This window comes from Opisthocomus hoazin, chromosome 4 (assembly GCF_030867145.1).
Source record: "Opisthocomus hoazin isolate bOpiHoa1 chromosome 4, bOpiHoa1.hap1, whole genome shotgun sequence".
Classification (NCBI taxonomy): domain Eukaryota; kingdom Metazoa; phylum Chordata; class Aves; order Opisthocomiformes; family Opisthocomidae; genus Opisthocomus; species Opisthocomus hoazin.
In genome coordinates this window covers 33,912,420-33,934,876 of record NC_134417.1, presented here as the reverse complement: position 1 = coordinate 33,934,876, position 22,457 = coordinate 33,912,420, and the positions used below count along the sequence as shown (strand labels likewise).

Sequence of the window (22,457 nt, the reverse complement as noted above, 5' to 3'; positions counted from 1 at the left end):
AACATGCATCTTTATCTGACTGTAACAATGGATATTTTAAAGACCCATGACAATAACTGAACTTTCTGAGTGTGAATTCTCTTTTGTATATGCAGATATATGCGTGTGTGTAAGCCTTGTACACAGTATTTCAGTTTTTACATAACCTCTGAGTGCCCTCATTCAGATAGGTCTTGGCAAGACCTTTCCATTAAAGTGCTTTGTTAGACTCTCGTGGCTAGCCTGTCAATCACAGAAGCCTTCACTGTCTTCATGGCTTAAGCAGAGACACTTAAATGAGTTCTGAATGTAAACCTAACTTCTTAAAAAGAAATTAACTGGTTTTTTTTATTACAAGGTAAGTTGGCTTTTCTAATAAAGTTCAGATATCTGTAATGGTTTACAGAGGACAAGGTCATTCAGACAGTATAATGTGATCGTTCTTAACTGGAGTCCCGATCAAGAAATTTCTGACTTTCTGTTCTTATAAGTGCTGTCCATTTCTACCCGTCTCTGTTGTCTCAGAAATAGGCCTCTGCTAGCATCACTTCCTTATGCTTAAGTGTCCTTGGATTTCAGTGTTAAATATTAATGATTGGCAAGTCAGGTTTCTTGCCAACGTGTATTTTCCTCAGATGCACTGCCCAGTCAAACTTGGAGAATTATGATCTTGCTAATGATTGCTGTATTTACAGTTGTTTGATGCTAGCATTGTCCTGCTTTCTCCCTTTCACTTTTTCTCTCCTTTTTACTCCTGTCATGCATACATCTGGAGGCAAATTGAGTACAAATATTGCCGTGTTTGTTTGCCTGATTAGAACTGGACTTTAATTCATTCTTTCCCTTGATGAACATTGCAACGAACATCAAAATTTACCAAGATGTTCCTGCTTACAAAATGTTTCCCATATATTCTTATCCACAAATCACAGCTTTGTGAGTGTTGACTTTTGCGGATCACCAACACAGGAACTAAATACACAATATGTAGACATATCAAAGTAAAACCTGACTGACTGGTACTGTGCACAAGCACATTGATTCTGATGATTGGAGTCTGTCTGAAAATGGAGAGTGAAATGCAAATACGTATTTCTGTATGTAGCAGTGCTGTATGGGTTGTTCAGCTAATAAATCTGTTTCACATGGATCTCTGACTGCAATAACAGAAAGCCTCATGTTTATTTCTGAGGAACATTGGAAATGGTCCATTTCCGATTTTTCACTTGCATTTCAAATTCTCCTAGTACGTCTCACAAAATACCTGAAGGAAAAAGGGAAAAAAAAGGGGAAAAAAAAAGTTAGAACTCAGGGTATGTGATCTGATAGAGCCTAGAAATTACATACATAGTCATTCGCAACCTGTCTGGATAATTTGTTTAAGTATTGTTTGAGTCGTTATGTTTAAGGCCAGCTTTCAATCACATGTGCTATGAGGGCTTCACTACTTACCATCCTCTCAAGGTAGACAAAATTTGCTCTTAATAAAGTCAGATAGGACGTAGGAACTGCTTTCCTGGGCTCTTTCACCTGTGCTGTTTAATGCGATTTGTCAAGACAATGCTACCTACAAGACAGGAAGATAAACAGTTTGAGTAAATAAACCTTTTGTATTGAACTTCGGCTTGCATGGACGTAAGTGTGTGCTGATGTGCTTTCTTGAAGAAGGACTTGTGGGCTGCAACTGCAAATGTGGGACTTAAACTGCAAATGTGAAAATGTTCCTCTTTCTCTCAGTGACGTCTATGATTTCAGCCACATGAAAGCCTGTATGAAGTCAGTGGAGTAATTTAGATTCTGTATGCCTCTTTATATTAATTTAGTAGGAGGTGGCTAAGTATATTTTGTTTTCCTGTGTGCTCATTTGATTACACGTATTTGCTGTTTTGATCACTTTGGATAACAAAATGCAGAAAACTGGTCTTTCACTTTAAACAAATTCAGAAGCTCCATGCCATAATCAGAGAAAATCATTGCGTTAGTCTCTTTTCAAAACCAAGCAAATCTTTAAATATTACTTCACTAAGATACAAAATTACGAGTCAGATGGGTGTGCTCAGTGGGTGAACAAGTTAGTGATTCTTGATAGCCATGTAAGCCTCCTGATTCTAAGCTATTTAATTTGTCTTAGTTTAATTGCTACCTGAAATATTTTGGTCCTTCTTCTCTTCCATGGACATTCATTCGCTGGTTTATCCCAAACTCTCAAATTCCAGCATCTCCGTAATAACCTTTACAGTCTTTGTCTTTCCCTTACCTCCCCTGCAAAAAATACTTGCGTTCCAAATTATGGCAAAGTCACCCTGGTCTTACACAGTGTAACTCTCCCCTAAATCCCGCACTCCACCTTCTAGCAGAGGTCAGCTGGATCCCTCATCTTTTTGCAGAGCTTCCTGAAAATGCCTGTATTTCACAGACAAGAAAAAAAAATATTATCCACAGTTCTTGCATCCCCTGCTTCAATTTCAGCAAAGATCTGCCAGGGGAAGCCATTCTCTTCCCTGTAGCCCGGATATTTCCCAGGAAATGGAAGTACCCCTGCACAGAGGTGTGGTAAAGCTGACAGGGAGCTTTTGTTCGTGTGGCTTGGCTCACCACAGCAGAGAGGAAAGGAAAAGGACTGGAGAAAGGCATCCCTGTTTTGCCAGCTGAAGAACAGTGCCTGCAGAGCATGTCCTCAGCTAAGGTGTTGCCTCTTTTTCTCATTGGCTCAAAGTAACTATTACTTTGCTTTTGTGATCAAGAGACAACGAGCAACAAAAGGAGTAGGAGACACAGAGGTTAGGTGTAATTTTGCTCGCTTCTTTTATCCCTTCCTTTCTCAGCGTCTTCCCTCAGATACATTCCATACTTCTTTTAACTGTCATTATGCTGTTTAGAGTTTCAACTCTGTAGTGAAACCTTCTAAATACAAAAATGTTTTTAACATTGGGCACTTTTCAAAAATACCAGAAGTCTCACTCTAACAACCTGCGAAGAACAGAATATGAGGAAATGGATGTTAGGGCAATTTACATTGTAGTTGTTTTTCTTGTTCTTTCCCAATAGACACTAGAAAGTGTGTGTATATGTCTGGAATTTAATGCCATCCCTACAGTTAAAGTGATACCTGTGAAAGATTTTAGTTGAGCTCCTGTTGAGAAGAAATCTTTAAAAATCCATCTATCATAATTTCTATAATTATTTTGAATCATTAGAAGTACATATAATACATCAAACAACAAAACAAAATTTGAAAAGATGAAATTTCTTTGCTATTTGGGCAGCTGTATTATTCCTTACGTAACTTTCCTCAACATACTAAATTGCTTCAGTCATTTTTGTAGGAATCGTTCAGCATTACCGTGTGGGAAATCCATCTTGGATGTGGCATATCAACAACATTATTTTCACTGTGTACTTTCTGGTGCACAATTCCAAGAAAACAAAAAGGAAACCTTCTTTCAAGGAAATTAGCACAGGTCTTTTAACAAATAGCATAATTTCTTCTGATATGAGTTGATCAATATATACTATCATGCATCTTAAAGCACTTTCAAGAGAACTTTTGATGAGCCTAATACAATTTGTCACAGTTCAGTTCGGTAGCTTGGTATTCATAAAAACTCCCGTTGACTTACCTTGAGTCAGTACTGTATGAGGTCTTCGCTGCTGTGCCTGCTGTGCTTTTAAATAGACAGCCTCGATTTTTAAGAAATCTCCTTGGCTTGACTGGACTTGGTATTAATACTGGGAGGAAGAAAGAACGTTAAGGGTTATGCTTCTTAAGGTGTTTTGTGGTTTTGGTTTAAGGCATCATTCAGTTTCTTTAAAAACAATTTGTTTGTTTGTTTTTATTAAAAAAGACAGGAGACTGGAGTTAAAGTAATTTCTTTATATTGCTTTCTACAAATTTTACACTGTACACATACCTTGCTTCGAGCGTGCAGACGTGCAATAGAGTGAAGGTTGAATGAGCTGAAAAAGTAGAAATACACCATAACCCAACAGCTGGAATTCTTTTCTGTCATTTTCTAATGCTGCAAGGTTAAAGATCAGTTTCTAAAATGATAATACTTTCATCTCTTTTTTTCTGATAGAGAGCATCAAATTTAAAAAAAGGTTAAAAAATTGTGACCCTTTCTAACGTTGAAATCTTAGGAGTAAGAGACAAATAGACTTCAATTTCATTCCATTTAGTGATATGTTTGCACTTGTAATAGCTCTAAATAGTTATGGAAATAACAGAAAATGGGTTTTGTTGTTGTTATTGCTGACTAGAGTTCATTCTGATTTATTATATGGATTTCTTTCTAGTGTTAATATAGGTTGAGTATGTGGTGCTATATGACTGCGTTCAGGAGATAAGGGTTGCTAACTTTTCACTTGAACTGCAGGTACAAATTATGTGCCACAGATACTTTAGCTCAGATTCAGAAAGGAGAGAATGTGTGTGTTTACATTGTAGAGATTTTTTGTTATTCCCTTCTAGAATTTGGAAGACAATCTACTGGTTCTAAACAGATACAAGAAAGCTAAATATTGTTTACATCATAGCTACCTGAAAAAAGCAGATGCAAAGTTCTATTCTACCACTGAGTTAAAACTGCGTAACACTTTATTAAGCTATCCAGTTTGCCCAATGGGTATGTAATTCAAACAGTTTATAAATATCTCATAATACAAGCAAATGGCATAGCTAATCTATTAAAAAGTGGGAGGACTACTAATCACGTAGCTGTGCTTACTTTTAAAGTATCAGAATGACCCCATGATTTTCCCTCTTTATCCTGCCTTTCTTTCGTCTTTTTCTTCGTCTAATACATAGTAAAAAATGCAACTAATAAGAAAAGTACCATGGTACATTTATTGAGTTGCATGTTCTTATGGTTATTATAAACTGAAAATGTAAGAGAAGAGGTAAAAATTTGTTAATCAGTTCTGTGGTTTGTAATGCTAAGATTTTAAAATTAATTACTATGTCTTTTATGCATAAGATTCTAATAAGGATAAGGACAGCCTTTACTATGAAGTTAGTTACTGTTTAGGGGGATTCCATTAAGCCTTACAGAATTAATGTACTTAATTTCACAACTCAGATTGTATAATTTTATGTGACTCTAAGAACAAAATTATGATTACTCAAGGAAAATATAAGTTTTGCAAAATGTGGAAATTATTAAGATAACTCTTTAAACATCCAATTATTTTTTTTTTTTAGTTTGCCCGTTAAAAAGCAACGATGTTTTTCTTTAAATTCACCTGGCATATTTAATGGCCATCCTTAATTTTGACCTATAGAAACTATTTATATGGTGATATCACCAATGATTAATACGCATAAGGTAGCTTTGGAAGTCTGAAAAATAAATTTAAGATGTTCAAAACCTGGAAATTACTGCTAACAGAAGTGTCAGAATAGACATTTAAGATGCACTGAGCATCTGAATGCACTTCAGATCAGATCACTTTTCAAATTTGAAATATGTAGAAGTGTTTATTAGCAGCAAAACTTCAACAAAGTCTTTGCAACCAAGAGATGATTCTGTTTTCTTCGTAAATCCCTGGGGAGGTTGGTGCTCTCTGTGGTTGTAGTTGATACAGGGTTGTAGGTGTGAAGTGAGAAAATTTTGAATACTGGAGAACATGCAGTGAACAGCATGAAACTAAAAATAGCGTGTTTAAGGTACTTAAACCAAAACTCAGTTCCAGACTGGTGCGGTTTACCACAGAGTGATGTTCTGTGGTCATACATACAGTGATTTTGCTTGGGTGTTTAGCCACTCAACACTAAATGCTTTCATTTCAGTACGTTTGTTAACTGGACTGTAATCTGTAGCTGAATTGGTCCAATGACTTCTGTACTGCTGTTTTCAGTTGAAGTAAATTCATCTAAGTGATACCGTAGCCAGAATTTTGCAGTACATAAAAATATAAAAGGAGTTGATGTAGGGGCAGCAAATACGGTTACACAATTAATGCCAACAGTGTAGTCTCCATACTGAACATCTCTTAAAGGCAGGAAATAGTGATTGAGTATTTTATGCTGCTTATATCTCCCTAAGTGTAATTATCTCCAACAGTCTCTAGGGACTTTTTATCTTCATGGGGGATTTTCAGTAGAAATGAAGTAACAGTAATTTTGACAATCTAATGTACATTTATTTCTTTGTTATAAAATTATAAAGCATATGACTGGCATGTATTATACGGGTAGTGTAATGTACGGATTTGCTTTAATTTGATCATTATGTAGCTTTCCATATTTTCTATCATATCTGATAAAATAAGGTAGAAATTGCAGTAAAGTGTTAGATGGACTTAAATTAGCCAAGACTGGTAATAATGATTGTTCTTGCTGTTTCTCTCCGTGTCAGAAAAGTGATGATTGAAACTTGTTACTATTGCTCTTGTTTCCAGTTACTTGAAGGAGAATTTATCTGAACAGGAAGATCAGGACAGCTTTTGAGTTTATTTCGAAACAGAGTTCTTGCTGATTTCAGATTTTAGGGTTTTAGCCATGCATGGACCACACTTTTTTTCATGGGAATTCACTTACAAGGGTAATAAAACCTTCATTTTAAAACAACAGAAGACATTTTCATTGTTTTTAATCTCAGATGATACCCAAAGTATTTTATTAATTTGTTCAACTGTTCCTCTGCCAGAAAACAGATTTGCCTTTGTACCAAAAACCAGCAGAGCATAAAACTGTGCTTAAATGCTTCATAATAAGTGAACTGTTTTTCAAACAATGGGGTTTTTTTTCATTTATATCCTATTTAATTTTTATTTATAGTAACTTTATTACACTCTCAGTGTCTTGATTTATTTTGATCACTGCCAGTTTCTAAGTAAAAGATGAAAATGTATCTAAAACTTTTGCTTTCATTTTAAAGTAGTTGTTTGTCTTTTTATTGTAGTTTTCCTGTGGACTCTTCATTTATGTCTTAAGTGGCTGACTACTCGCAAACTCCATTGAAATAGGCAGGAACTGGAAGTGTTTAACAACTGGCAAAATCAAGCGATTTCTGAAAAAAAAGCAAAAAAGCAACCTCTAGCCACTTTAAAATTTGAACTTTCCTCAGTGGAGCTCTTGTTTATATAAGGCACACTTTCCATCAAGCAGAGCTGCTGCTTCCATTTCAGCAGAAAATAAGCTGCTGTCATAACACAAATTACCAACCATTTACATCAGTTCTTGTCAAAATAAGGACTCTGGAATGTATTTATTTGCAAGAAAATAAATTAAATCTTGCTATTCATCCATTTTTTAAACATCAAGATGGCAAGAGGATCCGGTTTTGCTATTACTTTGTGAAAAGAAACATATATATCTTATATCAGTAAATTTCTGATGCTCTTGGAATGCAAACAGATCAAAATACTGATTTCAATTTATAGGTTTGTTTTGTTTTCATAAGCCCACACAAATACTGGCATTGGAAAACCAACAGTATGCACAAATGAGCCACCCACCGTGCAAGGGAAGTAGAACAGTGAGTCAAATAAATGGTGGAAAATTATCTGTGCATTGGGTAGATAATACCTGATCTGTTTCTGTTGTGATTTGGACAAGTCTCAATGTTAACATCTATGTGTATTTTTAAGGGCATTTTGCTTAATGTTTTCCCCTTATGCTCCTCCTTTTAAGATGCTACCATACGCTGACAGTATTATTTAATCTCTTTTGCCCAGCAGACAAGAATATTTCATTTCAGTTCTCTGATATGTGGGCAAAGATTTATCCAACCTGCAGAAGAACTTCAGAGAGAGCCATAAAGGGGGAGAAGTCATTATATTTCGTGCAGTCATGGAGCTAGCAGAGACATCAATCTCACCTTCCCCCTGTCTAAAGACAAAATCAGTCCCATGCGATAATTAAATTTGTTCTCTTCCTCCACCAAGACATTGTTCATCTTACATATTTTTAGTGTCTGTGAGTATATGCTTGGATTTGTGATGTCTGGTATGACTCTTAGGGAAGCGAAGTCTGCAGCAGCAACTTTTGAATAGACTACTATTGTACCTGGTTTGGAACACGTCTTTTTTCATTGAAGATTTGTATCTGAGAATACTAATAGGTAGTTTCTTTTCTGAATACAGAAGTTTCTTTAGATTGGCAGGAATAATTTCTGTTGCAGTGTTATCTGAACTAGGGTATGAAGTTTAGCTATTTAAACAGATACTGGTATTTAGGAGATGTCTTGTGGTATTTATTAAGACTGAAATAATTGCCTGTGAATGAAAATCATGCTTATGTTCTGCTTAATTAGTTAGATTTGTTTTAAAGTGCAGTCCAGGTGGTATGTGATCTGAGAACAGGGTGGCCCAAGTGCATGTTTCCTCCTAGCTGAGCTTTGGCAGACATTCTCTCTATCTGGGAATGACATGGTCTACATGTTTTGCAGGATATGACTTTGAAAATAGGAGAGATACCATGTTTGTAATTACCTCAGGGGAAAAAAAAAAAAAAGAATACCTAAAAAAAAGTGAAAGGAAAGGAAAAAGATGCCATTGTTAAACGTGAGGTATACCTCAGGGTCCATTGCAGTTCATTTCTAACAACTGAACCGGTACCATCACCTTGCAACCTGAAAAGCCTGGGTTACAACCCTGCATTTTTCCAGCAGTGACTGGAAGGCCCAAGTATACTTGAATACATTGAATTCTGTGGCCAGCCATTGGGGAGAGTGTCTCAAAACAGTTCTTCTAAATAAGTACCCTGTCATTCACACTAAGGTTCATAGCAATCCAAGAGAAGCACTGAATCAACAAAGCTGGTAAAAAGAGACGATTACACTGTGGTCTTATCCTTCCCTTGTTACTGTCAGTAATGTTCCTGTGCCCTCTTGAAGATGGTCTGCCTTGCTCCTGGTTCTGCATTTGTCAGTGCCTTCATAACTGTAATTCCTATACTTTTTTTTAGGCTGTCATCCTAGCCATTTAATACCTTGTAAAAATAATATTTGTCCAAGTTGCACTGAGGCTTGAAGATAGTCTGTTCACAGCAAGTTTCTCAGCTGTTGTCATCCAAGTATCTTTTGGGCTTTTTCTTACCTAGATTGTTGCATTATCTGGCTGTTTCTTTCCTCGATGGCCAACTTATACTCAATACCAGTATAACTACATGTTCAGATAACCTGTTATGCTATACATGAGCTACATGTACGGCTAGGTCACCTAACCCTAGAATTATTACAGCTAAGTCTCAGGTGTGCTCCATGAAGATTTAAGTGGCACATGGTAAAGGAGAACTGTAGCACTGTGTTGGTATTCTTCCTATCTCAGGTAGAGAGGTCCTAGAAACCATGTTTCAAAGATTTCAATCCCATCGAGAACTGGTAAGTACTGAATCAACGTCAGTACACTGAAGTGAAATCTAACTGAGGATTAATGAATCAGAGTATGCATAGAGGCTGAAAAATCTCAATGCTTTTTCCAGAACTGGCTTCACTTAATCAGCAGACAGCTGGGGATAAAATCTTTTTAGAGAAGAGGGTTTGGCGGAGGACCAGATTTACAGAGAAGACAAAACAAATCAGGAGTCACGCCATGGGTAGAAAATGCTGCCAAGTCTTCTGAGATCTGGTTAAACTTGTTCATCATAATACGAATGACATGTACAGGAATATTCTGTGCAGTCCACCGGAGACTTCATTAATGCTAGCCGGTTTTACTGAGAGGGCTCATGGGTGCCTCAGAGGCACTAGAAGTACGACATACTCTCGTCCTAAGCTCTCTTCATTAGTAAAATGTGTTTTCCTCTCTGTGTATAGACACAGTTGAGGTTTTTAGGTTATTAATTTGCATTTGTTGGGATAGAATGCACTACCTTGCATTGAATTTCTGTGTTTCTATAAATAAAACAATGAAGAAAAAAGTAAAGATTAATTTATTTAAAAATGCCTTGTTTGAGAAGTTGGTGACTTTCTCTACAAACAAAAAAAAATTGTAGCTCCAATTCTGATTTGCCTTTCTGCACTCCGCCGAGCTGGGAGACTCTGAAGTTGTGTTTATTTTCAGGGCAGTGTGTGCAGTTGCTAGACATGAGATCCAAATGTCTTGGCAAACCCCATCCTTAGTTCTTGTGTTCCCTAATACAGAGTTATGACTGGAGTTAGAGACGTGACTGTTGAAGCCTCTAGTACTGGTCCCATATTCCTTCAAACACTTACAAAGTATACGTGTGTACGTTTTTGAGCTTTTCTGTAGCTTTACAGAGATGTAATGAAATGAAAGAAGAATCCATTTTAACCCATGCTGTTCATCCCTTCTGCAGTTTGTTTAGTTTATTTTATGCTTTTGTAGCAGGAAAATTCTAGTTTTCCAGGGTTATTGCCTGTATTCTCTTCACACTAAGGGCTCCATTCTGGTCTGATTGAAGCAAGGAAAAAATACTACAGTGAATTTGGGTGTATTGAGCTTTTCTTTTAGTGTCTTTTCCTGTTTTATTAACGTATGAAATGCCAGATATATCTTCAATCTAAGTACATTTTTAGCACTGAATTTGTGTGTTGTTCTGTGGGTTCAGAATAACATCTTCTAACTCTGTATGATACGTATAGAAAATTTGAAGATTACTTGACCCTTGAATGATACTGTGCTGCTGTGTATCCTGACAAATGAAGAATTTAGTTTCCTTCCTCTCATTCTGCATAGCAAGGATTCAGTCTCACTTTTTGTATTGATCACTGGATTGTGCAGCTACCCATGCAACTACTTGAAGACTACATGGACTACCAGTTAAATATCTAAGATAATGGTTACTTTTTTTTTTGAGGTTTATTTTTTCATTTAGAGAAGTAAAATACCAAGGACCATCTGTATATAAACATCAGCCCATCATTAACAAATAACACCAAAGGCAAGAAAAAAATGCAATGATGAGGTGCTCTCACAAGCTATGGAGAAAAACTGTCATCTTCTCACAGTAGAATCTGCATTACGTTTCACAGAAAATCGGAGTGTTTCACATAGGGATACAAAATAACCTCTATTTATATATTCAGAGTCTAGTATGATATTTCATTCCTTCAACTTCCTTGCTTATGGTGTCTTTCATAGAACCTTACTTAGGTGATAGGAAGAGAAACATAATAGATCTTGACATGGAAAAGAAATACTGTTTTTATTTCGTAGGTATTTTATTATACATACTATAATTTATTATATTTATTTTACTGTATTAAAGTGACTTCTAGCGTAGAAAATAGCATAAATTAGAACTAGAGATTTTCTAATTTTTCTTGCAAGTTTGAATTAAGGTCAGGAGCTGGATCAAGAATTTTGGCTGTTCCATGTTTGGCAGGTCAGAACGAAGTCCTGGAAACAAATTTCCTCGAACTCTGGGGAAAATTCAGATTCAATCCATGTCTGACCTTTGCAGGATAATCCATTTATTTGTGTGCTTTAAATGTGAAAAATGAAATGGTAAGATTCAGATTCTGTATGGGAAAAGCCAGAAAGGTATAGAAATTACAGGATAAAGGAGTCTACCTGACTTTCAGGTGCATTTGTAATAACAAGCGTGAACATTGTTTTAAACTGTTCAAACTGCATTTTATGTGCATTTTGAAAAAGTACTTATTTTCTTGTCAGCAAGATCAATATAGTGCTGTCCAAATTCCTCATCCATTATTTAGCCTTTCTGGTGACAGCATTACTGTCAGCCTTGGTTACAGAACTTCATTTAATTAAAATTGCATTCACTGTAAGAAGGATGATGAAGCAAAGGATGTCTCAGTAATGAAAATCTGGAAGGGGAAAGCATGGTTGTGTGTATTGAAATAATGACCACAAGGTATTAGGTCATTTCCAGGTTTACGTTTGAGGCAGAAGCTTTGCCCCAGATGACGTGGACTGGAATTGTCTAAGTTGTCCAGGTCCCACCAGAATTAACAGGTATTAGACTATATACCTAATAGTTCAAAAACAATGTAGGTGTTATATGCAAGGCTTATCTAGTCACTTTCCCATGTGCTAAACTCATTACATGGCAATATGTCTATTAACTGCATTCTGAAAAGTCTGGCTAAGCTGTGGCAACAGTTTTGAAGCAGAAAAAAATTGGTGTTAGAGAAGGCTGGTTTGTAAGAAGTGTATGGTTCAAAAACCCCACGATTCTTCCTTTCCCTGTAGATAGTTAATTGCTTTCTGAAATTACCCCTTTGCAACGCTGTTATATTATAGCATGACTGAAATGCCTTGACACCCACTCAGCCTTGCAGATGATTTATGCAAGGTGCTGTACTAGTGCATAAAGCCCCCTCCGCTTCCAGTTCTTTGCGTGACTCGAAGGAACAAAGGGAGTAGCAGGAAGACAGGCAAAGACATAGGAGTGAGCGAATGATAGTCTTCATCCATTGATAGATGCAGCAAAATTCAGAATCCCAAACTGACTGATGCTCAGTACACACCACTCTTGGGTAACAGATGAAAGCGTGGTTTGTGTAGTCAGGGTTAGGAGCGACCGCCACCTCCAGCCACTCCAGCCAACGACTCCCTCCTACCCCAGCCAGTGGAGCCCAGCCTGGCGACGCAGGGACCTGGGGGCTCTGCCCAGGCTGAGGGACCTGGCTGCCACTTTCCTATTTGGAGATTCAGCCAGTACCGAATCTGAGAACATGTCCCAGAGACCGGTAATAACCGTATGCTAATGTAGCATTGGTCAAGAGCTGACAATTCAGATGCAGTGAAGTTGAGAATCACGTATTGAAATGCCTCTGTGGTTACTTTTCAAATGGTATCAAATGCTGGTAGTAATTTTTAGAATGTATTGCTGAATCTAATCATACATTTGTGGCCTAGTTATTTGGATCGCGCTCTTTTTGATGTGAAGAGTGAATTGTGACTCTAGCTTTTCATCTTAGTGCTTGTAGGATGGTGGATAATGTTTCATTATATTCAAATATATCCATATAATGTCCTTGGCTTTGCTGGGTTTACATGAATGTTACTAAGAGTTTATTTCAGTGTTGATGACCTCGAATTTAATATTTAAAACAAAGGAATTCTGGAAGTGCTTTGAGCTGGAAGATGATACATAAGTTTCTAGCACAGCTCTGCTAATGCACTGAAAATCTAAATGACCGTGTGCTTGGTGTTAGTTTGGGGTTCTTGCTGAGTAGGAGTTACAGAGTAGTTCCAGTGACAGTTTGAAAACCAGACAATTATACTGGAAGAGTGAGCTGTTTAGATATAATTGGAGAAAACACCTGATAGGAACCTGAAAATACTGTGGCTGCATCCACCAAACAACAGAGAATTAACTTGCCCTTTGTGTCTCTCTGTTCTGTTGTCTGTAAAGCCTCAGATGAATCCATTTAAACAGCCACTGGAAAGAACAAGTTAAAAAAAGTTGGAGGCAGGTTTCTGAAAGCCCGGTCCACTTTTCATCAGAGAAGTCACTAGCCAAGGCACCTGCTGGCAGGGGAATATAAATAGTGTCCCTACAACCTGCATTTTCTGTCAGTCTAAAATAACAATTCACACAGTCTAGGATTAGCACAATTTTGGTGGGGGACGGTGGTCTGAAGAGGATATTATGCACTAGTTAGGCAATTGGGGCATCCCTAGGAGTTTTTCCTGCTCCATCTGAGGTGTATTAGTGGGAGGGGGTTGTTTATCTTTCTCCTAGAGGTTTATGGTTCCCTGCTGCTGTAGTGTCACAATTTTGTTCCAGAGGTGATATGACTTCAAGACAAGTCTCTGCCTAATTTCTTGAAATGCCTGTCAGAGCTAACTTTTAGCATGGTCATTACTTAATTACCGTAACACCGCTGATTAATTCTGTGGCACCACCAGTGAACTCTGAAGTGAGTGCTTACTGAAGTGAGGCAGGGAAATTTAGGAACTACCAAGCAGTAATTTTAGCTGATGGGCAAGACTATTTTAGAAAATTTAAAAAAACATTACTGGTTGTATGAATAATCTGGCAAATCCTTTCATTTTAGTGAGTCTTAATTATATTTTGGGGAAGACATGTATCTAGGTTTCTTTTAAGTAATAGGTGCCACTTTAAGCAGCATCTGTCCTCAAGCCCCGTTATTTGTTACTGCCCTCTATTAACTGCCCTCGCTTTTAGTCAATCCAACTATTTGTGTGGCACATGGTAAACTATTCAGGAACAGAATTTAAAATGGCGTTCGTTCCTTTTTCCTGCTGCTGTTCAAGCAATATCAGTTTAATAATGTGTTATTCTCCTGACTACACACAAATAGCTGTTTCCGTGCTATTGAAGAAGGCAGTAAGGCAGTGGGGATCAGAAGCCGGGTAGGAAAGTTGGAGCTGTGTAATCTGTCTTGGCTACCAAAACAAATGTGTGTGAATTTTTTATCCTTGTCAGCCAAGAACTGCATGGCTAGTCATCTTCCTAGCTGAAATCTGCAAAACCATTATGCCTTTTTTAGACTTTTTACCTTCTTTACCAATAAACTGTTGTTAGCCCTTCTGCCTTCCTTCCTGCTCTCATCTTAAACAGATTCTGCCTAAGTTATTTTCTTGAAGTTTTTTCAGGGAGTTCATTGTCAAAGATTTATAAGTAGTGAATGAGGCTTTCCACTGTCTTTTCGGGGACATTTTTCTCAAGTAAATTTACACATTCACTTCTGAAGAGCATTCAGTTAAACAATAACATACAAATATCCTCTGTCTGCCTGCCTTTTAGCCTGAGTCAAGACATGAATTCATTCTCATCTCTTATAAACGACCTTCAGAATGACAGGGAAATGAACGTATTCAGAGCGAAAATGAAGATGCTACAGAATGTCCTCAGATTCCTCAGAAGTGGGCCAGGACGTTAGATTTTAGGGCTAGTTTTCAGTTTGCAGAAAGTTTCCAGCACAAGTATTCATTGCCTAGGAAGCCTATTTCCAGCTGACCTGGAAATTCACGTAATGGAATACATGGAATGCATTTTTCTCAGAAAAATCTGAGAAATGGGAATGTGGTTCCTAAAATATAGCAAGGAGATGAATTCTTTTCCGCTTCCCTTAATCTCTGTATGAAGAGAGAAGTAATGAGAAACAGCAGTAGGGCGCTGGTAGGAGGGTAGCAGAAGACTTCCATCCTGTAGACAAAAATTAATGAAGGAATCATTAGCTGTATTGTGTAAATTCTTGCAGGTAATTGCTAATGACTTAATAACATTGCAATATAATCTAATAACTGTGTAATATTTCCTTCCCACTTTGCCGTTTTCTTCCCCCATCTAGAAAACATGTCTTTTCCTGTGAAAAAATACTAGCTTGAGTAATAGTATATGAAGTTAATAATGCTCTTTATTCTGCTGCTCTACAGGGTTTCCTGTACAGATGAATGACTCGGATCACTCCCTATTTCAGCATTCATTTCAAGGATGCATGCAGTTTATTCACGTAGATGATCAGCTGGTGGATTTGCACGCAGTGGAGCAAGGCCAGCTGGGAAGCTTTGCCAATGTCACCATTGACATGTGTGCCATTATTGACAGGTAAGTTCCGGAGACATCAGCGATACTCTGATACACTGAAACATGTCCTGCATATTCTGAAAATATACAGTGATACAGTAAAGGTGGTTCTGACACTGCCAGGGATCATGTCAAGGCAGTCCTACGTTTTGGCAGTGGGAACCATGCTTAGATGATGGTATTTATAAAAGAAAAAAGTCGCACATTTTGTCCGTTTCTTAGATGACTGTTATGGAGACATTTTTGCAACTAGAAGTTGTGCTTTGTGGCTTCAGTGCCCTCGGGCTTCACTGAATTCCTCAAAGAACTGGAATAGGTCCAAATGCTTGCACAACTGTGCAGGTAATAAATGTAAAGCTTTATTAAAATAATGCTTAGTGGGTTTTTTTTTCCTCCAGACTGGGAAGAGTAATTCAGAATTATGGCAGACTTTTGCTATGAGTCCTGCCTTTTCAGTCACTTACCTGTGTTAATTTCTGTTGCTCATGATTAATAGTTTCTTCTTTGTCGGCAAAAAAGGAAATACTAGGAAAGACAGGGAAAGAGTAAGTAACCCAACTCCTGAATGCAGGCAGTTGACTTATCATGAAAATTACTTGCATATTAAACGCATTGCAAGTCTGCTGGCAAGCTGAAAATGGCTTTTTAGAATTCTGTTCTGAAAGAAAGAAAGATTACAAGATCACAGAACCCTAGAATAGTTCAGGTAAAGAGCAAGCAATGGAGTTCATGTGGTCCAAGACCCGCTCAAAGCAGGGCCAACTTAAAAGTTGCGTCAGGTTGCTCAGGGCCATGTCGAGTCAAGTTATGAGTATCTCCAAGGATGGAGATTCCATGGGCTGAGTGACTCTGGAGATCAGCAAAGATCTGCACAGTTATGGTAAAGAAATGTATGTGCTTTTAATTTCCTACAGTAAGTTAAGAGAATCTCTGAGACAGAATTGCTACTGTGAAAAAATGAAATATGGCATACTGCTTTGGTCTCACAAAATACCTTCTCTCCCTGAAATGTAGACATCAGTTTGCACTAAACAAGTTGTGGTGCGTTGACTGTGGCCAGCAGCCAAACACCCGCCTTACCTTTTGCTCACTCCCTTCTCCTGGGAGATGGTGAGAACAATAGAAGGAAGGTGAAAAGGCTCGTGGGTTAAGGTGGCAGTTTAATAAGAGTAGAAGTTTAATAAAAGAAGCAAAAGCTGCGCATGCAAGCAAAGCAAAAAGAGGAATTCATTCACTACTGCGCATCAGCAGGCAGATGTCCAGCTGCTTCCCAGGAAGCAGGGCATCAGCATGTGTAATGGCTGTTTCGGAAGAGAAACTCCATCCCCCCTTCCTCCTCCATTCCCTGACTTTTTATTGCTGAGTAGGATATTGTATAGCACGGGATATTCCTGTGGTCAGTGTGGGTCAGCTGTCCCAGCTATGTCCCCTTGTAACCTCCTGCCCACCCCCATCCTCCTAGCCTTTATGGGGAAGGGTGTGGAGAGAAAGCCGTGATGCTGTGCAAGCCCTGTTCAGCAGCAGCCAAACCAGTGGTGTGTTACCAACACTGTTCTAGCCACAACCGGGAAGCACAGCACTGTGCTGGCTGCTGTGAGGATTACTTTAGTAACTTCATCCCAGACCCAGTATACCATTTTAGTCATGTGGATGAGGAGTATGCTTGATGGCATGTGGCAACCAGGGAGTTGTTCTGGCATGTCAGGCCACTTCAGGTTGCTGCTTCTCATGGGCATGTTGAGGGCTGAAGTCGCAGTGAAAAGAGGAAGCGAAGAGCTGCTGTCGTAGGGAAGAAGTTTGTTCTGTCTCCTCACATACAGCTGAAAGTAGAAAGGCCTCCTGTGGTTAATATTTGGTAGTTTGAATTGCTTAGCTTTATCTTGAATATTTGTTTTTGGAAATGTAAACTGACTTGGAAGAAAGGGTGTGAAGATACATCTAATTAAGCATCTGCTTTTTCCCAAGTGGGTAAATCTAAGCTTATGTGGCAGTTTGTTTTAATCCCACTTATGCCAGTGTCTATTAGAGATAATTCCATCATCACAGTGAAGTTAGTCAGAACTAGGCTTCTGCAATGTATTGCAATGTAACTACAATTAACTTACCATGTAAGTTAATTAGAATTGAAGCTTTGCAATGCATTTTTGAAAAATAGACTTAAAACTTCCTATATGTCAAGCAGCTTACTTTTGAGGTGAGCTTCATGTAAAAGTTACTATTTATAAGGTGTTTCTTTTTATAATAATTAGTAATATATATTCAGATATTTCATATAGTATAATGCAATATGCCATACATGATATTACATGAAATACCTTTTACTGTATTAAAATATTATTATATTTTATTTAACATGTATATTAGATTTATTTTATATATCTTATGCATATAACATTTGTATTTATGATATATTTTAATAGAAAGCATGGTGTTTATGTATCTATGTTTGCTTTATATAAGGAAACGTATTCTCACTCTGTTTCTCTCTTCTGCCACCTTGGACGCTGATAGCTTCATCATTATATAAATTAAAACTCTATGTCTTATGTTTATGCTTTCTAAGCACGGGAAGATTGTGTTGCAAGCAGAGTAACAGCTGTATAATCATAAGAAAGTAGAATAGTATCCAAAGAATTTTCTTAGGGTGGTTTTGTTTTTTTTAAGGATTGAGATGTAATCTAGTTAGTTGTTTTCCCATGATCGAGTTTATTTCTTTGTAGTTTGCGCTTTACAACAAACCCTTTGACTGAGAAGTAATAATGCCAAGCTTTAGATCTGACTGGTTTAGATCTGACTGGACTTTCATGGCTGTCTTGTTAACATCTGCAAATAAGAGTTTAGAAACACTTCTGTTGCAATATGCCACTGCATATAACATTTTTGTATGTGGCTTTCTTTTAAAGGATCCGTGTGCCATGTGTGCTATATATTAGCTTAATTTCTTCTCCTTTGAAAAGGGAAGATGCTTGTGGCTGTGATGCTGGGATCATCCTGCTTTTTTTGACTTGTTTGGCTCTCAATCATAAAGGCGTCGGTCATCATCCACACGGAAATTGCTTTCATAGCCACACTTCAGTGAAGACCCCCACTGGGCAGAAGATAAGCTGTCACATTGAATTATTCTTGCTGCAGACTGCAGCCATTTGGTTGGGGGAAAAACGTGAAGTTGTAAACAGTGGCATTTTTCATCGTTAGCCGGAGCTGATGGTAAGGAGAGGATAGTTTTCTCTATAAGGAGAAAACAAAAGGTACTGAGGGTGGCGAGTTCTCATGTTGCACCCACGTGGAGGTGACTGCTTCCAAAGTCCCAGCTTCTGCCAGGCTAATCACTTGCCCCGTGTGGAAAGGGTTTCTGCATTATAGTTCCAGTATTTTTGTAAGATGTTAGAAGAATAGTCACGTTAGAGTATTACACTTGTACTTGGGAGATACAAGTGTTGAATCAGTGTCTTTTTATTTTTAGTGTTCCCCTCCTCACATGAGCATTTTGCTATTGCAAAGACTACAAGCTGAGATCTTACTCAAGGGGAACACCAAAGCTAAGGAACATTCATTTTTACCAGTGGCCAAATAGTACAAATCCATGTAATTTCATGCAGGCGTATATATAGTAATTACAGGCAGTTAAAATACTACTGTGGAGAAATAATCATCACTGTTTCTGTGTCTTAATTAACTTTGATTGTATTAGCAATGGAAGTTGCCTAGTTGTCACAGTGATCATCAACATGCTGTACTGCTTGTAACAGCACAGGTCCCCATACACCCCTATACGCTTCCTTTACTTATCATTAACAGACTAACTTCTTGTTACAGTCCAGATGGTACAGTTGTACTTTAGGATATTAGCACAGGACATTGAACAGGAATTACTACTCATTTATCCCAGCAGTCTCAGAGAAGTCTAAAGCTTTGTTGACTTTGTTGTGGCTAGAATTACAGATTTTAATCACAAAGTCACAATGAGGAGATACTAAAATGATTTCAAAATACAGCATCCAGTCTGTCGTTGTAGATTATGCAGAACATATGCCAATTTTAATGAAAATCTCTGTGTGCTATAAGAGGTGAAATGACAGAAACAGGGAAAAAAATGCAGTACCAGGGATCTTCATGGCGCTGCTTCTAGTGTTTTTTTGAATGTGAAAACTGTATGATCCCCTCTGTAACACAGTGAGATGAATTAGATGCCAATTTCTGATAATAATTTCATGTTAAAGATTTAAGGATAGTAATCGGATACGTGCAGCAGAACATTTCTGGGTGATTATTGCTTACCTGCTGTGGTGATACACTCTGTATGACAGAGTACCAGCACTTGGCTTTAGTCCCATACAGCCACATTCTCTAGACTATGTGATCACGAATCAAAATTTGAAATAATTTCTTTAAACAACAAAATACAGCAGGCATATTGGTGTCTGAAAAAGGCCACAGTGTAACTGGCAGGAAGACAGGATTTCTTTGGAATTAAAAATCGTCGTTGCAGATAGTCTTGTATTTCTTCACTTCTGGCGCTTTATGTGGACTTTAGACTTCTGGCCTTCCTCTCTGTTCTCCCATTCCCTCTTCCAGTGCTGTGGTGAGGCAGACAGGGAGGAGTAAGACAGGCATCATCCTGCTTAAGAAGCAGATGATATACCCGTGTCCAGACTGGAAGGTAGACCTGCTTTGCAGTTGAGTTGTTCCCAAGACAAATTCACAAAAAGGAAGTAAAGTAGGGCTGGGGAAGAGCTGGAACCGTAGCATAACTTCAGCCTGCAGGTGTTCTGGCCGTATGGCTAGAAGCCACTTCCTACATGTACCTTCTCCCTCTCCTCTCCCTCTCCCCACTTCTCTGTGGAACCATACAGACTTTGGATGTGGAAATGGATATGGAAGCTGCCTTTCAACAAGAGAGATTCAAACACATTTGCTTCATAATCCATCTCGGTCCAGAAGGCTGACTCTGTAGACACAAATTATAGCTCAGATGATAGTGACAGTGCTTTTAATACTGTGGCACTTGTCCCCCATGTACCAGAGTGTGACAAATGCCGTATTACTTAACCCGGACCAGCAGAGAATTGAAAGGTTAGGAACTCTCTACAGAGCTGGCTACGAAAATGGGAACGGTTTAATTACCTTTCTCTTCGTAGTATATCTCAGTTTTCTGCAGGAATTTTTGTTTGCTATGAAAACATCTGCATTCTCTCACATAAAAAAAAAAGAGGAAAACACTGTAAAAATAGGGAAAAAGGAGGCCTAAGAAACAGCAACACATTGAATGAGTTGGGTTTTCCAATGTGTTCACAAACTTTCTGCCTCGCATACAGCTGGGAAAATTTTGATAACTTGCAAAAGTTGACAAAGAGTGAGTTCAATGAGAATTAAAATATATATTGTTTTAGACATAAGATACTGATATAATAATAGTTGGTGCACTGAAAATGTCTATGCAGCAGTTGGGTATGCTCAAGAAATTGGCTGGATCTTCCTGCTGCCGTTAGTTAGAAGTGAGGTCCCCAAAACAGCAGCACAAGTGCAGATTTTTGAAATCACCTCTTGGGCCCGCAGGCTAATCAAGTGAATTGTTATGAGCAGGTTTTGTCGCTGCGAATCAACCTTGCTTAGGGGTTTTGTGTGTTTTGGTGACAATAGTAGCGTGAAGTTTGTAATACATTTTCCTCAGAAAATTATTTTTCACTTGATTCTTCTTTGTCAAGGATCACCCTACTCCTTTCTGATACTGCAAGGGGGACATAATATGTCAGTTGGAGCTGTGCCATGTCCTTGAGTTTTACAGTAAAGGAAAATCGAGTTCTTTTCAATGTAACAGTAGTTTTTAAAATACAAAAATGCCCATTCTAGGTCATTGTAAAACAGAATCACAGAATAGTAGGGGTTGGAAGGGGCCTCTGTGGGTCATCTAGTCCAACCCTCCTGCCGAAGCAGGGTCACCTACAGCAGGCTGCACAGGACCTGTTTTGCCTTCCTCTGCAGCCCTGAGCACGGCCCCTTGCCAGGGCTCCATTGGCCACTTTGCCCAGGTGCCTGCTGCTCGTGCTCCACGAAGGTGGCCCTTGTGCCCCGCATGCAGGGGGAGGAAGCTTTCTGGAGTCCCAGGGCGGGCCCCCAGGGTGGCCCCCGGGGCTGGCTTCTTGTCTCCTGGAGCACTGAGCACAGCCCCTTGCTGGGGCTCCTCGGGGCCCTCTCGGCCGGGTTCTTGCTGGCTGCTCTTGCACCTCCAAGGCAGCATCGTGCCCTGGCTCTCGCGGGCTCCCTTGCCCAGTGCCAGCTTGTAGCGGGAGCCAGCTCTGCTCTTCCCTTGGCTCCATCTCCCCAGGGATTCCTGCTTGTGCAGAACAGCCTGGCCTGGGCAGGGCTGCAGCCTTGCTGCTCATCCAGAGCTGCCACTTTGCAGCTCTCCCTGCCTGCAGTCCGAGCGCAGGGCAGGCACCAGAGCGCTTTTCCTGCCTCGCTGGCCAAGAAGCACCACGGCGGAGCAAGCCTGGGAAGGCAAAAGGTGTGCTTGTCATCACTACGTGTCTGACGTTGAAAATACCCCACAACACCACACATCTCTTCTTCTTGGGAAAATACCCCACCGTACCACACACTTCTTCTTCTTCTTCTTCTTCTTTTGGGTGTGGTCAGTACCGATGCTCCTTCTTCAAGTTGTCCCTCCTGAGGGAACAGGGCTGGCGTGCCCTGTGTTCCTGCTGCTGCTTCCCGTGGCTCTGTGGCTTTCCTTTGCCAGGCTGCAAGGGATGGTTTTTCAAGCTGAGCTGAAGAACGCATCAGCCTGCTCCTGGCTACACATGCACACTCTCTTCATGCTTCAGAGCACTGGCTCTGAAAATCCTGTTTCCACTTGTAACCTTTGTGACTTGTGTCCTTGAAAGTGTTTTGGGAGCTGAAGAACCCCTGGCATTTCAGGTGAATAGCGGTCTCATCATTACCCGACTCGTAGTGAGCACGGGGACAGGCTTGGGGCATCGACCACCTCTCCAGGAAGCCTGTGCCAGCGTTTGGCTACCCTCTCAATAAAGAAATGTTTCCTCCTGTC

General features: G+C 39.1%; 1 protein-coding gene across 1 annotated transcript in view; it reads left to right on the top strand.

The window, feature by feature from the left end:
- CNTNAP2 (contactin associated protein 2) overlaps nucleotides 1-22,457 on the top strand; it is a 1,116,355-nt gene that overhangs the window by 658,037 nt on the left and 435,861 nt on the right. The window contains exon 10 of the mRNA XM_075418555.1: nucleotides 15,259-15,430. Coding sequence (XP_075274670.1) covers nucleotides 15,259-15,430 — 172 coding nt within the window. The remainder of the gene's footprint in view (nucleotides 1-15,258; nucleotides 15,431-22,457) is intronic.